Source organism: Prunus persica, chromosome G8 (assembly GCF_000346465.2).
Source record: "Prunus persica cultivar Lovell chromosome G8, Prunus_persica_NCBIv2, whole genome shotgun sequence".
NCBI lineage: Eukaryota > Viridiplantae > Streptophyta > Magnoliopsida > Rosales > Rosaceae > Prunus > Prunus persica.
The window spans coordinates 8488274-8504603 of record NC_034016.1 but is presented as its reverse complement, the minus strand read 5'-3'; the positions used below and the strand labels follow the sequence as shown (position 1 = coordinate 8504603).

The following is a 16330-nucleotide window of genomic DNA, read 5'->3' as shown; positions in this document are numbered from 1 at the left end:
TTTAAATTTGATTGTTATTTAATTTGTTTTATTATGTGTATTTTGTTGTTGGGTTGTAATTTTAAATTTAATATTGGATTGTTTTATTATTTTTGTCAAAGAATAGTGGTTGTTTCAATATGGAAATTGGGCCAATTGTGATGTTTAAGCCTAAAATTTTTAAAAATCAGATGGTCTTGAAGCTGAAGGTTAAATACCCAAAAAAAATAAAATGGGCTTTGCAACAAGCCCAAACCGTGAGAATCGGAAACCAAACCGAAACCGGGCAGGTTCGGATTGGTTTAGTCTTAACTGTGGATTTTTGTCAAAATTGGACCAGACTGAACCAATCTTCATTTCCGATTCAAATTCCAATTTTATGAGAAAGAAAATCAGTTCAAATCAAACCGTATCCAGCCGTAATCGAACCCATCAACCACAACCACAACCACAATATCCTCACCATCGAACCACCACAATATTATTTTGTGTACCGATAGATACATTCTGTTAATAATTCAGAAGACGCAAAAGTATTCACAAGATACATTATGTTAGTCCTGATCTCTTGGACTACATGGGTCCAAGAGATTTGTGGTCACTCACCGTTAGATGTAAATACGGTTTACTCACTCTTACACTCCTTTTAAGAAACTTTTTTGAACCATTGGATTAATACCCAAAGGTAGGTGACCACAATCTCTTAAACTCCTGTGGTCCAAAATATCGGACTGTACGCTAATAATAGTATAAGATAGGGATATATACATTCTGTTAATAATGGTATTCACAAGATACAAATAAATAAAAAAGAAAGCATAATTTAATTTTTGATTTGAATAGGGGTCTCCCTTCTTATATCCATCTTACCCCGTTGACTCTGACTCCTTAAAATGATGACTTAAATAAAACTTTCTTGTCTATTTCTATCAACTCCTGCTCAGCTTCCTTGCCTTCTTCGACTAGTCTTTCCATGGCGGAACGCGTATCGTACTCTCAGGGCCCTCGATTAGGTCAGATTTCAATCTCCCTTTCCTTGTAAATTATTGTTTTCTTCAATTTAATACTAAAATATTCATACTCGATCAGATCATTTCCTGGCAAGATTTCTCATAGTATGGTTTCGTGTATGCAGACTTTCAACAATTGCTGGGGGAGGCCCAACATCGGTGGTTGCGGCCAGCTGAAATCTGTGAAATTCTTAGTAATTTTCAGAAATTCCATATTTCATCAGAGCCTCCAAACAGACCACCAAGTATGGTTATTGACTTAATTGCAAATATTAATTTATATGATTGACTAAGTATTGTTTCTTCCTTAATTCTTATTTCTCTTTTACAAAAGTCTATTAGCCGATGCCAATTTGTTTTGGGTTCTTAAAAAAATCAGCTCTTTTGCTGTACCAAAAGGTCTGTAAATATCATTTGGGATGTTTTCTTTTTGAACCTTTTAACATACAATGCAATTACGTTTCAGTTGTAGTATTTACACACACAGAACTTTACTTATGAAACTTCTTCCACCATACCAGGTGGTTCGCTGTTTCTTTTTGATCGGAAGGTTTTGAGATACTTTAGAAAGGATGGACATAATTGGAGGAAGAAAAAAGATGGAAAGACTGTGAAGGAGGCTCATGAGAAGCTAAAGGTAAGCTTGCAAAAAAGAGATCTTTACCTGTATCTGGGGTCTCTGGGTTTGTAATAAAAGCCGCGTTATAGTCAGCAATTATTTTAGTATACCCCTAAAGGATGCTCATGTAGATAATTGAACTGATACATTTCTTGGATATTTTCTTAATAGAAAAATGAAAATAATCTTCGTTGAACTAAAAAAACCTGGAGTTTGAGAACTAACATTATTCAAGTTATCTTAGGTTGGCAGTGTTGATGTTCTACACTGCTACTATGCTCATGGAGAAGAGAACGAAAATTTTCAAAGGCGCAGCTATTGGATGCTTGAACAGTAAGTATGAGTTATGTACTTTATTTATGTATATGTGCAGTGCCTTTCATATTCCAGAGTTGACTGTTCATACGCATTTCCATAAAGGTCCAATATTGTGTTATTGCATTCCTTATTGTCATAAAGTTTGGTTTCTAAAGTCTTCAGTTTTCTGATACCTCTTTCCCGAGGTTTCTATTTTTAATTTTAATGTGCTTGTCATTGTGCAGGGATTTGATGCACATAGTTTTTGTCCATTACTTGGAAGTAAAGGTATTCTACTCGTTCTTCAATCGGTTTATTTTCGTTATTGTTGCAATTGTTTAAAATTCGATACCCTTCTCGTATTCAGTTTTTGGAAAGGCTTGATAACTTTTTCTCATGTAGACCATCTTTCATCTAGTTAAAGCACTTGTGAGTCATAAATTTATATCATATTTTGTTAGTTTGAAGTTTAAACAGAGTGGGTGCTAAGTTACAAGTGTTACTTTTGGTTGCTCATGGGAAGATTAATACTTGTGACAGTTCAAAGAAGGCCTTCTATCTTCCTTTCTTCCCCTTGGTGAGTTATGTGCAGGAAGAATGATGAAAGAATGGATGATTTGTTGCTTCAATGCCCAATGGCTTTTTCTTTGTGGTTATGATTACTGAGGGAAACGGGTTATGTTGGTCATTCCGGTGTTTTGTAATATGCTGTTATGTCAGAAGTTTAAATTTTTCGTGGGTAAGAAAAGGAGTGTAGTTCTGAGGAGATGTGCTATGAGGGAAAGTTTTTGGGTTATATGGGTGGAAAGAAATAGGAGGATTTTTGAGAATTTTCCTAGTGAGCGGTTCGTTTTTGGGCTTCTTTAGCTTTGGAGTTTAGAGAGCTGTTTCTGTTATTTTATCAGATTCGAGAGCAGCCGCTGTATTGTTTTTTTTTTGTTTTTGTTTTTGTTTTTTGACATTTCTCTGGTGTTTGTTGTATCTATCTTAGGGAAGAGCTGTTAGTTGCAGGTTTTGTGTATAATTTTCATAGAAGTTGTTCACTACTCTTGTAAATTTGTTCTTTTACAATGAAAGCTGTCTCCCATTAAAAAAATATGGTCACTGGGGTTGGTTGAATTTATTCTCAAGTCAGGTCTACTTAATTTCTTTATCTATTACTGATCTTACACTCTCCATTTGTCCGTCTGTCTGTAAGTACTTGTGTGAGCTAAATATAAAACCTTTTTTTCCCAGCTCATGAATTATAACCTGTGTGGTATTCCTCCTCTCTCTCTCTCTCTCTCTCTCTCTCTTCTCTGGGGTTTGGTGAGTCAAATGTAGTATGTGCCCTAGTCCTCTCTCTCTCTCTCTCTCTCTCTCTCTCTCTCTCTCTACTGGGGTTTGGTGAGTCAAATGTAGTATGTGCCCTAGTCCTAGCTCATCATTTATAACATAAGCAAATGCTCAGGAAGTAAAACCAAATTGATATAGGTTTTTAACACAAGCCCTGAAACAGTACAATATGGCTTAAAAAAATAACCAAACGAACTTATAAGGTCAAGTTGGAATTGCGTTGGGGTTGTCTTGATCCAAAATTCCAAATAGCTAGCAATTGTTGTAATTTGTCCCATTATTAAGAAAGCATGAAATTGCGTGTTCCAATATCATGAAACTTTGGTATGAACTAAAGGTTTATTGAAAATAGAGGAAGAGTACAAAGGAAATAAAGGTGGGTCAATAGCTCATGAATGTCATTTGTATGATAAAGTTCCTAGAACAGTTCTGAAGAAGGTATTTGACTTTGGCCATGTACACTCAAAAATTGCAATTTATGACCTCAAGACATTGAATATATATTTTGTCAGATTCACGTTTACAATTTTATAGTATGCCTAAGTTTCTCAAACCAAGTAACTGTGCCCTATGCATATTTCTTGTTGACTGTTAATGCTTTCTTATAAATCTGTTCTCTTTCTCAGGGTAATAGGGCAAATGCTGGAGGCATTAGAGAGATTGATGAGGTTACACCTGATCTGCAAAAGGGCAGCTCCTGGACTTCTAGCCCTTCTAATAGTAATTGTAGAACACCTTCAGGAAATACAGATTATACAAGCCCAAGCAGCAACCTCACATCATGTGAAGATGCTGATTCTGGTATTCCATTTCTGTAGCTTTGTTAAAAAGGGTTATCTTTTACATGCCATTTTGGTCTTATCTTGTGTTGATAATTTATTGTCTTGATTTTAGAAAATTCAGTTTGATGTACATAATAAATGCCAAAATGACTGTGCAACGCCTACTCACTTCTTAAATATGCATGAGAGTTTTTGTTTAACACATGTGAGCCGATGCAGGTGATAGTCACCAAGCAAGTTCTTTTCACTCAAGTTTCGACTCACAACAGATGGGGAATGGTCCTCTCACAGACAAAGCAGATATTAATCTCTCACTGCATCCGCATTTGAGTAAGGATCTTTATGTTTTTACTTTTATTCTTTTGCCTCGGGGAGGGGAGGGAGGGATGTTGCTTGTTAATTTATGTTTATACATGGATGGCTTCATCTAATGACCTCTTATATCGAGCAACATGCTGATTTGATTATTATAATCTTATCAGACAATCATGATGGCCAGTCATCATTTCATGGAGGAAATTACAGGCCATATTTTGAGAGAGATCAACAGTGTTACACTGATGACTCTACTTGTGGGATTGATTCTCAAAAAACACTCGGTGTGGGATCCTGGGAAGAAATCTTGGAACAGTGCACAACGGGACTTCATACTGTAACTTCTCATGGATCAAAGTCTTCCATCCAAATTGCTTCTTCTGGAATTCCCCCTGAACAACAAAATATAACTTCAACTGAGTTTTTAGCAGGGAATAGCACATTAAAGGAGGAGTTCGGAAGTCCTCTGGCATTCCGAACAAATTGGCAGGTATTTACTAGCTTCTATGGTTCTTTATCTACTGTTGGCATGTTCCTTAGCTGTTTATCATTTAGGCTTATTGTTATAGATCATTTCTGAGATTCAGTGCTATTACTTCTTCCATGCGCTTTAGTCCTGCTTTTTTTTTTTTATGTCATATTGAACTGCAGATACTTGAGGATTTTTCACTTTATGTGCATGTAGGGTGCTGTTCTCTTAGTGTCACACTAAATTTTTATATATAGACATCCAAAACAGCTGAGGTATTGAATTTTATGAAATCCAAACTATAAGTATACAGTAAAAACCCTGGTGTATTAATAAGGAACATCTCAGTTGGTAACCAACTCTACCTCACTGTTTTGATTTCATTTTTCCGTTTGGATGATTTCATCCATGGATTCTCTGGTATGCTACATATATTGGTTACATGTTTTTTTCTTCTTCGTGTTAATGTTTGCATCTTATATTAATAATATAGTTTCTTCAAATTAAGAATTATGTTGATGTTCTAAGTATTAGATTGTTTATCCAGATTCCTTTGGAAGAAAATGCATTGCAGTTGCCCAAATGGTCCCTTGACCAGTCAATGAATTTGCAACTGCCAAGTAATCTTGATACCAGGTTATTTGAGCAAGGCACTGTTGATGTGAATCTGAGAAATGCTCCTGAGCTTGTCACTACTCATCCCAATCAGCGAAATGACCAGCTTGTGCAGAACAACTTTCAAGCGCAGCTTACAAATGCAGAATCTCAATGCTTAATCATATCAAGTTCCGAGCCTGACATTCCTAAAGATGGGAATATCAACTATGCTTTCACTTTGAGACAGCAATTATTAGATCAAGAAGAGGGTTTGAAGAAAGTTGACAGCTTCTCTAGGTGGGTTTCTAAGGAACTCGGAGAGGTTGATGATTTGCAGATGCAATCCTCATCTGGTATTTCGTGGAGCACAGATGAATGTGGAAATGTAGCTGATGATTCCTCATTGAGCCCTTCTATCTCCCAGGACCAGCTTTTCAGTATAGTTGATTTTTCACCAAAATGGGCGTACACTGACTCTGAAATTGAGGTACTGAATTATGGCATATTTTACAAGAGAGATTTTCGGCAACGTAAATATTATCTAGTCAGATGCTTACTAAATTTATTGTAGAAATCCTTTTTGTGCCAAAATAATTTCGTTGCTGAAAATGTATTATATAAGATGCTGTTGTTTCATAAGCATGATTTCTCTGAACAACTCTGTAACTATTAGCTACTCTTTTGTATGTGGTACTCAGCTTTTGAACATCTTGTGATACTATCATCTTCCACTCAATTTCTGTCATTTTATCATTTTGATTACTTGAGAGTTTTTGACATATTTTGGTTTTACTTCTCCCCTGTCTGCTTAAATTGGTTGGTTATTATGTTTGTTCTTTGGTATCTGTCTTCCAACTTTAAAAAATGTGCTTTCTGTTATTTTCTATTTGACTATGAAATATTATATTATCTCCATGCTTTGGTAAAAGGTTACCAAATTTGTTGGCATGTCTATTCTGTTGCAGATCTGATGGTTGCCATTTTATATGTATATGTGCTCGATTTCTTTTTTGTTATCTCATTTTGCTAATTGTGAAACAGGTTCTGGTTATTGGGACATTCTTGGTAAGTCAAAAACAGGTAATAAAGTATAATTGGTCTTGTATGTTTGGGGAAGTGGAGGTTCCAGCACAGGTTTTAGCCAATGGAGTTCTTTTTTGTTTTGCTCCACCTCACAGTGCTGGGCAAGTCCCTTTCTATGTAACCTGTTCCAACAGGTTAGCTTGTAGTGAAGTAAGGGAGTTTGATTATCAAGTGGGCTCCACTAAAGATTTAGATATCACAAATATCTGCAATGGCACTACAAATGAAATCCATCTTCACTTGCGTCTTGAGAGGTTACTGTCTCTGAGATCTGTCAGCCCTTCAGGTCAACTAGTTGAGGGTGTTAAGGAGAAACAAAACTTAATTAGTAAAATCATTTCACTGAAGGAGGAAGAGGAATACTTACCCCTGGTAGAGCCAACAGCAGTGAATGATTTGCCCCAACATGAAGGGATGGAACATCTCATAAAGCTGATGAAAGAGAAGTTGTACACGTGGCTCCTTCATAAAGCACTAGAAGATGGTAAAGGACCTAGTGTATTAGATAGTGAGGGCCAAGGCGTGATACATTTAGCAGCTGCTCTTGGATATGATTGGGCCATAAAACCCATTGTAACTGCAGGAGTTAGTATCAATTTTCGCGACGTTAATGGATGGACTGCCCTTCATTGGGCTGCATTCTATGGCAGGCAAGGACATCAGGACCTACCTTTTTTATTTTATTTTAATCTAGCTCTTGAATATTCTCTAACTTTGTTGCATATATAGAGTAGCTTAGGGACATGGCTTAAAATAAAATCTATTTTGTGGCCCATTTAAGCATCAAACTTTGTTACCACAAGTTTTGTAAAGCCCTATCTCATCTGAATTATAAGAGCTGAGGGAAGCCATTTAACAATGACTTGTTTTGTATAACATTGAGTAGTCCTCCTCGCTCTCTCTCTCACTAAGGACCTAATTTTTCTTTTAACCTGCACTTTTTTAGCTTCAAGTAAAACTTCATTTATATTTCCTTCCTGATAAATTGTTTGCAAATTACAATAGGGTAGCTCAAAAGCATACTGAGGGAATGAATTGCTCACTTGGGCTTGTGTTGTTTTTGAATTAGTATCTAGTGCTCTTAATCTGCATCCTATTCCAACACCTGCTCATATTTTGCTGTTCTGTGTTTTTGTTTTCCTACCTTGAACCTATACCAAATTCAGAGAGCAGACGGTTGCAATCCTTATCTCTCTTGGTGCAGCTCCTGGAGCGCTGACCGATCCGTCTCCAGAATTTCCTTTGGGTAGAGCACCAGCAGACCTGGCTTCTGTTAACAGGCACAAAGGAATCTCAGGCTTCCTCGCAGAGTCTTCGCTGACCAGTTACCTTGACTCCCTTACAATGAATGATGCAAAGGAAGGTGGTGCTGCAGAAATATCTGGAATAAGAGCAGTTAAAACTTTTTCAGAACGAATAGCCACACCTGGGAGCTACAGTGATATGCCAGATGCGCTTTCACTGAAGGATTCACTTACTGCTGTAACTAATGCTACACAAGCTGCTGATCGCATACATCAAATGTTCAGGATGCAGTCATTTGATAGGAGACAGTTAACTGAGTATGATACTGATGAGTTCGGAATGCCGGATGAGCGAGCGATTTCACTCATAGCTTCCAAATCACACAAGGTGGGACAAGCCAATGGGCATACTGCTGCAATTCAGATACAGAAGAAGTTTCGTGGTTGGAAGAAGAGAAAAGAGTTCCTGATAATTCGTCAAAGAATTGTTAAAATCCAGGTTTGTTGCAACTTTTTGTTTGTTGATTGAGTTAAAAGAAAACAGTCTTATCATTGATAGCTTTTACCAGTGCCTCTGATTTTGGGTAACAAATGTTTCATATAAATAAAGTTCCCAGTGGAAGTATTTTAAGCTTGTTTTGTATATAAAAATTCTACTTCTGGTCGTTAGTTCTTTTGCCAGTTAAATCAGACAAATAGTGAAGAGTTGTTGACTTGGTGACTTCTGAGAATCTTGGAATCATGTTTTAGAGTTGAGGATTTGATTGTTCTGGCCATCTCAATCTTTGCTTTAATAAATATTATATTTTGAATTCAATAAGATATTTTTTAGATACCCACTTTCCAAAACTGTATTAATTTTCTGGGTATTGCTTCTCTGAAAGATTTGTACAGCCTTGAATGCTAATTTTCCATTTCCATTTGGTAAAGGCTCATGTACGGGGACACCAAGTAAGGAAACAATATAAAGCAATCACCTGGTCAGTTGGAATTCTGGAGAAAGTTATATTGCGTTGGAGACGTAAGGGGACTGGTTTGCGAGGATTCCGACCGGATGCAGTTGCCAAGGCTCCGAACCCGCAAAGTGTGCCCCCAAAAGACGACGATTATGATTTTCTTAAGAAAGGAAGGAAACAAACTGAGGAAAGGTTACAAAAAGCGCTTACTAGGGTAAAGTCTATGGTTCAATATCCCGAGGGACGAGCTCAATATCGTAGACTGCTAAATGTTGTGGAAGGGTTCCGCGAAACCAAGGTATTGATACATCTCACCTTTATAGTCTAATTATCTTAGTTACTGTTTGTAAAAACAGAAATGTCGCATTTTCGTTAAGTACATCTTCTTTTAGTTTTTTTAGCCCTTTGATATAATTTACTAATACTGACTTCTGATTCTATGTTGATATTGATTGCATTTTTATTTGATTATTCAGGCCTGCTTGATAACATTTTCTTTTTGTCTTATTTTCTTGGTTAAAAAGATTTTGGGGAAATGAGAGAGAATACATAAAACGAAAGCTGAAAGTTAAATTTTTTTAAATTTGGTTAAACTTTTAGTTTCTCTTTATGGATCATTCTATATATACTTTCTGCTGCCTCCCTCACATTTTTCATCATTCTTCTCACTTTCCTCTCATTCCCTTCTCTATCTTTAATTTGAAACAGAAACCAAAAATGAAAAGAAGTGTAACCAAACAGACACCAGGATCTTGCATATGAATGCCGTAATTATTGAGATCATCTTTTTTTCAAAGCTTTTTTGAGGGACTCCTATTCTAAAAGTTCAGTTTTATTTCAAGTTTCCGAAATTCCTATGTGTGAAAACCATGAAATCTCAAATATCGTGATCTGTTGCTGACCAGTGTCTCCTCAAGGACTTCATTATACGATTTTTGAGAATTTTAGCTCAGATATCTAAAAAGGCCCAAGTATGGTCTTGTTTTCCATATTAATTATAAGCCTTGGAACACTGTCCTCAGCTGCAAATCAATTGAATTTTTTCATTTTCGGTATGCATTATGTTCCAAGGTTAACAAAGGGCACATGAAAATTTCTGGAACTTAAACAAGATTGAAGATCTTCACTTTTCTACCTTGCCCTTTCTGTGAATCTTAGTATAGAAAATGTAAGTCCGTCCTCACCCAGTGTGTCAGTTACTATTGGACAACTAATGGAACTGTTAGTACTAAATATCGATAACCATTGCCTGCAATTGCCACTTACTTTGGTAACATGTTTTGCATGTCATGATCTGCTGGCAGGTAAGTGATATGGCTATGGATGGATCAGAACTAAAGGTCGAAGGTGGTGATGATCTGATTGATATTGACAAATTGTTGGATGACGACACTTTCATGTCTATAGCATTTGATTGAGCCTGCTCTGAGTTGCCCTGTCTGTAAATTATATATGTCTGGCATCCTTAACAGGGATTTGAAGGTTGTAGCTTGTCTGTGTATATGTCTGATCCAATTGATGTAGAAAGTCATCTATGAGATACCCAGTTCTGCAGAAGCATAGTTAGGACAATCGAAATTTACTCCAGGTTACACAGTTTTTATTGTGGTTGAATTTATTTAGGAAGTGGAATATTTTGATTGTTGTTGTATACTGTGAAAAACGTTGTAACTACTAATTTACTTGTACCTCGAGCTTTGCTCCAGTTTATTTCAAAATCTGTAAAGTATTGTCGAAGTAAAAGATTTGGAAGTGCTTAAGAGCATATGACTCTAACTTACAGAATCCTAGTGCTGAATGGTCCACGAACTGGATGCAAGTTAGAAATTGATGTGGACTGCCTTACCAGTCAAGTTGTTAGTTAACGCATCCGAGTTTAATTATTTGTGAATAAACTCATGATTCTTGTGTGTGTGTGTGTGTTTTTTTTGGGTAAGTATTATGAGGTGTCCGGGCCAAATTGCGCGCACCTCGACTAATCTTCACTCGCGAAACTGAGCTTGTTATTGGCCACTAGGTGTTGCAACTTTTGGGACTCGAACTAGGGAGTAAATCTAGCTGAACCTCAGAGCTTTACCCAAATGGCGGACAAATCTTGTGTGTTTTGGTTATTAATTCACATAAAAGGTTTTGAAATTTTAATTTCCAGCAACCTAAAATTAATTAATTTTAAATTTTCTTGAATTTTTCCAAATACGTGTAATGCTGTAGGGTGTACAAATTTAGACTAATTGACTACTATACAACAGCACCCTAGTTGAGGTTTGCATACATCGAAGGCCTTAAAATCCACTCACTTGTGATTTTCGGTTTGCGTACATCGAACCACCCTAATTTAGACTAATTCAAAGATAGATTCCTGAATTAAGTCTTTAAAATACGACGTTCCTGCATTTACTCTTGATATTCAAATTCATTCTCTCAAATCTGTCTCTTACTTTTCTCCCGCCTACTCCTAATAGTCTCCTCCAATATCTCGTTATTTTGCTCATAATATATGAAGTTTTTTATATTTTATATATAATTTTTTTTATTTTTAAAGTTCAATCTTATTGTTAGATGGAACCACCAAGTATTTCTGCGCTTTATTAAAAAAAAACAAAAAGCGAGACTTGGAGGAATTTAAGTTTTAGTAAATAATCATGAAAACAAGAAAAGTGAGTCGCATTTAAATTGTGAAATCATATAAAATGACTTGAATTATTTTCTGATATGGAACATTGTGGGAACCTAATTAAATCAAACCCTAGGTCAAATAATTCCTACCATTTGGGGATTATTTGACCCAATTGGGAATTAATCAACCTAATTGGGAGTTACTCAATTTAATTGGGAATTACCCAATTAGGTTGAGAATTGATTTGGTTAATTACCACGATCCCCAAATAAATGAGGAATTGCCTAATTGAATCAGGATTTGATTTGATACCTACCACAATTAGGGATTTGATTTACCATAATTAATCAAATCCCTAATTAATCAAATCAATTCCAAAAAGGGGAGGAATAATTCCCTTCAATTTATGGAATTATTCCTCTGAAACCCTAGCCTCCGAGACTACTATAAAAGCATAGCCACACACAATGGTTGAGGTACGCCTAAATTCTTACTAAAGCTCTGCAGAAATTATTTCTCAAAAACCCTAGCCACCTCCTCTCTTTCTCTCTCTTACACAAGGCTCCGGCCACCACACACGGCTCCGGCCACCCAGTTTTCCTTGAATTACCCTACCTAACTTAGGCATCGGAGGGCCTTTGGCCAACACCCCCCGGGTGTGGTCTTTTACTCCGATCTGTTTTGCAGGGAGAAAGATAGACGGAGAAGACGAAGGAATCTTGGACGAATATTCTCCCGTGACATTATTTGCACAAACAAACATCATACTAATAGTGTTTAACCAAGTGTGCAGTTAGCGATATTAGAGAAGAGGAAAGTCGAATATAGAATCTCACATGCAGGAATAATTGCTTTTAACTACTTAAACTACAAACCCCTTACTATTCTCACAAAGTCCTGCATCCCGAGACTCTACATCTAGGGTATGCCTTTTTTTTTTTTTCCTGTTCATTTCTTGTAAAGCATTAATGTCAATTTTTCTGTTTTGCTCAAATTTACTCGTCATGAACTAATAATAGAAAAACATTGTAAATAGAATTTAATTTTGAAACTAGTAAAAAAGCTGCAATGAAGAAATGAAGCAGTGTGTGTTCAATAATTTTGAAATGTTATTCTAGAAAGCGTCCATAGTCACTGTCCCCATTGTTAAAAGAAAAATATACAAAAGAAATACCAAGTAAAGAATATACATGAAATCCAACTCAAGCAAACCACAGAATCATCTAACAATTCGGTTTCAACATAGGCTCAAAAGATGAATAGAGCTTTCATTTTATGGGTTGGTACTGATCAGAAACACGCCTAGGCGGCACCTTTCGCAGGATGAAAAGCACCAAAGCAGATGGAACAATCTCCGCTAACTGTGCCAAAATAAATGAAAAAAGTTTACAACATAGAAAAGAGTAGTTCTATACTACGCAGTCAAAGACATAATTAGTCCATCTATTTTGCATGAAGTCCTCTTTCACTCGGAGATATTCTCCTGGAAAGTTCTGCCAAACCGTGAGACTGACTGATCTAGGTAACATGCATTGGCCCATCCCAGTGAGGGAGGGGACTGCAGTAGCTAGACAAAATAGGGTACATGGAACTCTACTGGCAGAGCAGCAAGATATAAAATATGGAAGTTAAGGATTCAAAACTTGCCATGTAATAAATAAGGTTTAGGATAGGATGATTCACGACATCGACATCTGCATCTTTGTCGAATGCAGAAACTGCGAGCTGCAATACAACTCAAGAAATATGTCTTCAAAAATCAATAACTTTTTTGGTTATACGTGCAAGTGCTTCACAATTGAAAGGAACTCACCATCAAGCATCTTATCAAGAAACAAGTGCAGCAAATGCCTGTGACCCATCCAACCTGCCATGTAAAATAAGTCGGGCACTGTGATTTTCTACATAAATTGCACTAGTTCTTTACTTTCAGAATCGTACTGTGGATTACAATTGTCATGGTTATGATCCTGGAGCAGATCATGTAACCCTACCGAGAAAGGTGCATAAACACATTAGATCATGTTTCTTTTCATTGCTTGATCAAATAAAGTAAGAAAATTCATCACACCGTTTATGCCTATAATAATATCTAATATCTTCCATCGGTTTCAGGCCATAATGTAACTCAAACATAAGCACAAACCTCCTCCAGCTTTTTTTGACGGCCTCTTGACTCAATGGGGAAGTGCCTCAGCATGATAAACAACCTAAAGTCATAAACAACACAAAAATAAACACTTGTTTCATGAAGAAAAAATTCGGGCACTTTCTGTAGGTGAACCATAAATCCTTACCTTCCACCATATATCAAGAATCCCAGAGCAGTACCGAATGAAATAACTACAAACAAATGTTGATAATAAATGTCAAGTTTAGCTTTTCCATCTACATAGTAGTTTTTCTAACAATGTTTATGAACTACTTATTCCAACTGCACAAATGTTGACAAAAACTTAAAATTAGAGAAAAGAAATGCAAAAGTGAGCAAGATATTAGTATAGTATTGCCTTTTGACCTGAAAAGAAGATTCTAGCAGCTTCTACGGCAACAGGACTTCGGCTTACTCTTATGAAAATCCAGATGCACACCTATCATCATAACACAATGACCAGGCAACAGTGATACCCCAAGTGTAGTATCAAAATGAAATTCAGCTGTAAGTGCCTAATCATGCTCTATAAGTCATTTTTCCTTACCTGTGTGAAGTATATAAATCCATTTATAATATAATAAGCAGGCCTAAGTTTATCGGTCGGAAGGCTTCTTGCCTAAAAATACATTAAAATAATCAGACGATATGAATTAAAGCACGCAACTACTCATTAGTCATATGAGATTCAGAAAAAAAGAAAAAGAAAAGTAGGTATACCTGGTGATAGATCTCAGCCCAAAATAAGACAAGTAATGTATATGTGGAAAAAAATAAAAGACCCGGAAGATCCATAAGCAGCATTTCAAGAGCCTGCAATACATTTAGGCAGCACAATTAAAAAATATTCTATAATCAGATAACACAAAGCACTGAAGCAAATTGATTTCAAAAGTTACAATAACTCGAACTCTGCAAGCTGCAAGTCTACTTTCAAAGTTCAGGAGAGACAGAAACATATTTCCACTTTTACATTGCACTTCAAAATACAGGACAGAGAATTTCCAAATCGTTGTATTTTGTTACGCATGGAACAAGCTATTATCTCATTAAGTCTTCCAGAGAGACACAATACACATCCTTAGACTACCTAATAATACTTGGGATTTTCTTTTAAGTTTTATATATCATTCTAACACTACTCCTATGATTCTTCTATATTTCTATTCCGACTAAAAAGTGACACTGTTCTTATCCTGTTCTTATCCTATGAGCCATATCAGAAAATGTTATTTGCAAGAATCAATGTTCTTATCCTGCAATGGCATGGCATTCTTGCATCATTATATAATTTGTATACAGCCCTTGGCAAGCAAACCCAATACACAAAACTTATTACTTAATCCATAAAACACTGTTTTGCCAAAACCACTACATATGAAATCCCAGAATAGGACAGCATAATTCAGGAGGCTGGAAATTACACATACCTTAGGCTTAATAAGAAGAACACTCTTGTAGAGACCAAATAGGACAGCCCTCACTGCACACACACACACACACACAAAAATTATTATTTTTGGCTTTAATTAAAAGCTTATACAATAAGAAATGGGTGCAGACAGAGTGCAAGAGTATGAAAAAATGCAACACAACCCTTACATCCATTCACTAGAAAGTTCATCAAATGGAAAACCTTTTGTATTGTCCACCCATATTCTGGCACTCTTAATTGAATGCGCACAAGTTGTACCTGAAAATATATAGCAAACAAGCCTCATCATCTTCATCTTCTCCAAACCTAGATTATATATAATTTTCTCATAAAAATAACTGAGATTAAAACAAGCAAACCCAACAAAAAAAACTCACTGAAGATGCTTTTTTTTAATGATAGATAGAAAATGGGTCTACCTAAAAAAACTGAAAAAACTTAACAGAAATGAGAAATGGGGAATAAAATATTGTAGGGTACTACCAGAGCAACAAGAGAGACCAAGGCATAAGAGGCAGACAGGATATAGTACGTTGGGCCACTTTGCCATTGTTTTGATCCACCAATCTCATTCCACCAATCATCTGCGCCTTCGCTGTAACTAAACAAGAAGCTCTTCCTCATCAAAACCTGGGAAAGCTCTGCAAAAATGAAAATATTCATTCACAAAAGGAAGAGGAAAGCTAGAGCTCTCTCTGTGTCCTGTGTTTCTGTTTGGAGAAGCAGAGAAAGTTGGCAAAATGACGGAGCCAAAGGAAGTGACACGTGGACAAGGCAGAGCCAGGACACGTAGTGAGTGCTGGACCACGTGTGGATCAACCTCGTCGTGTATATTCGTTGATTGCGCAACCAACATACCTCACTCCTCCTCACTGGGTCAGACATTCTGTGCATTAACAAAGTCTGCATTTCATAAAAATCTTAACCGCCCAAATAATCCATCATCTTTCAATACGCCACGTCAGCGTTAGAGTGTCCTTAAAATCCTTAAAATTATAGCAAGGCTCGCAAATGTGAGTTAAACTAGTTAGTTAAGATGGTGTGCATGTTCCATTGTACATAAGTTCGATCCCTTCTTCTCGTATATTAAAGTAATTTAGAGTAATTTAGACTATCAATTATATAAAATATAAATAAAAACTCTCTCTCTCTCTCTCTCTCTCTCTCTCTCTCTCTCTCTCTCTCTCTCCTATCATCTAGACTGTCATTTGTATTGTCATTTCTTTCATCAGACTCCCTTTCTCATTTGTTTTTCCCCTTCCTCAATCCCTCTTAGGGATGCCAGTCGACTAGTTTGAGGCCGGGTATGGCAATACCATCTCCGTCCCACTCCTCATTCTTGCCCCTATTTCCGATAAGGATTTTCTAGGAATCCCAGTCCCCGTCTCCGTTGAGAGAGGGAGGTTTCTCCCAAACCAGCGAATCCCAAGTTTTTAAAAA

General features: G+C 36.5%; 2 protein-coding genes across 3 annotated transcripts; one reads left to right on the top strand and one right to left on the bottom strand.

Annotated features, from left to right (window-relative positions):
* LOC18767629 (calmodulin-binding transcription activator 2) lies at positions 766-10471 on the top strand. The gene is made up of 13 exons (XM_020569752.1): positions 766-992; positions 1115-1234; positions 1511-1626; positions 1853-1941; positions 2151-2193; positions 3867-4041; positions 4242-4352; positions 4505-4827; positions 5354-5890; positions 6445-7136; positions 7653-8229; positions 8661-8984; positions 9991-10471. Exons 1-13 carry the CDS (start codon positions 953-955, stop codon positions 10102-10104), a joined length of 3261 nt encoding a protein of 1086 aa, XP_020425341.1. The 5' UTR covers positions 766-952; the 3' UTR covers positions 10105-10471.
* LOC18767084 (tobamovirus multiplication protein 1) lies at positions 12373-15731 on the bottom strand. 2 transcript variants are annotated; one of them, XM_020570590.1, is made up of 11 exons: positions 15374-15731; positions 15058-15148; positions 14886-14938; positions 14176-14268; positions 14003-14074; positions 13822-13894; positions 13601-13646; positions 13450-13513; positions 13117-13170; positions 12951-13028; positions 12373-12664 (listed from the first exon to the last, which is right to left on the bottom strand). In XM_020570590.1, the coding sequence occupies exons 1-11, from the start codon at positions 15551-15553 to the stop codon at positions 12572-12574; spliced, it is 897 nt and encodes a 298-aa protein (XP_020426179.1). In that variant the 5' UTR covers positions 15554-15731; the 3' UTR covers positions 12373-12571. The 2 variants fall into 2 exon arrangements, with proteins under 2 accessions (XP_020426179.1, XP_020426180.1); XM_020570591.1 differs by having other exon boundaries at positions 15092-15148.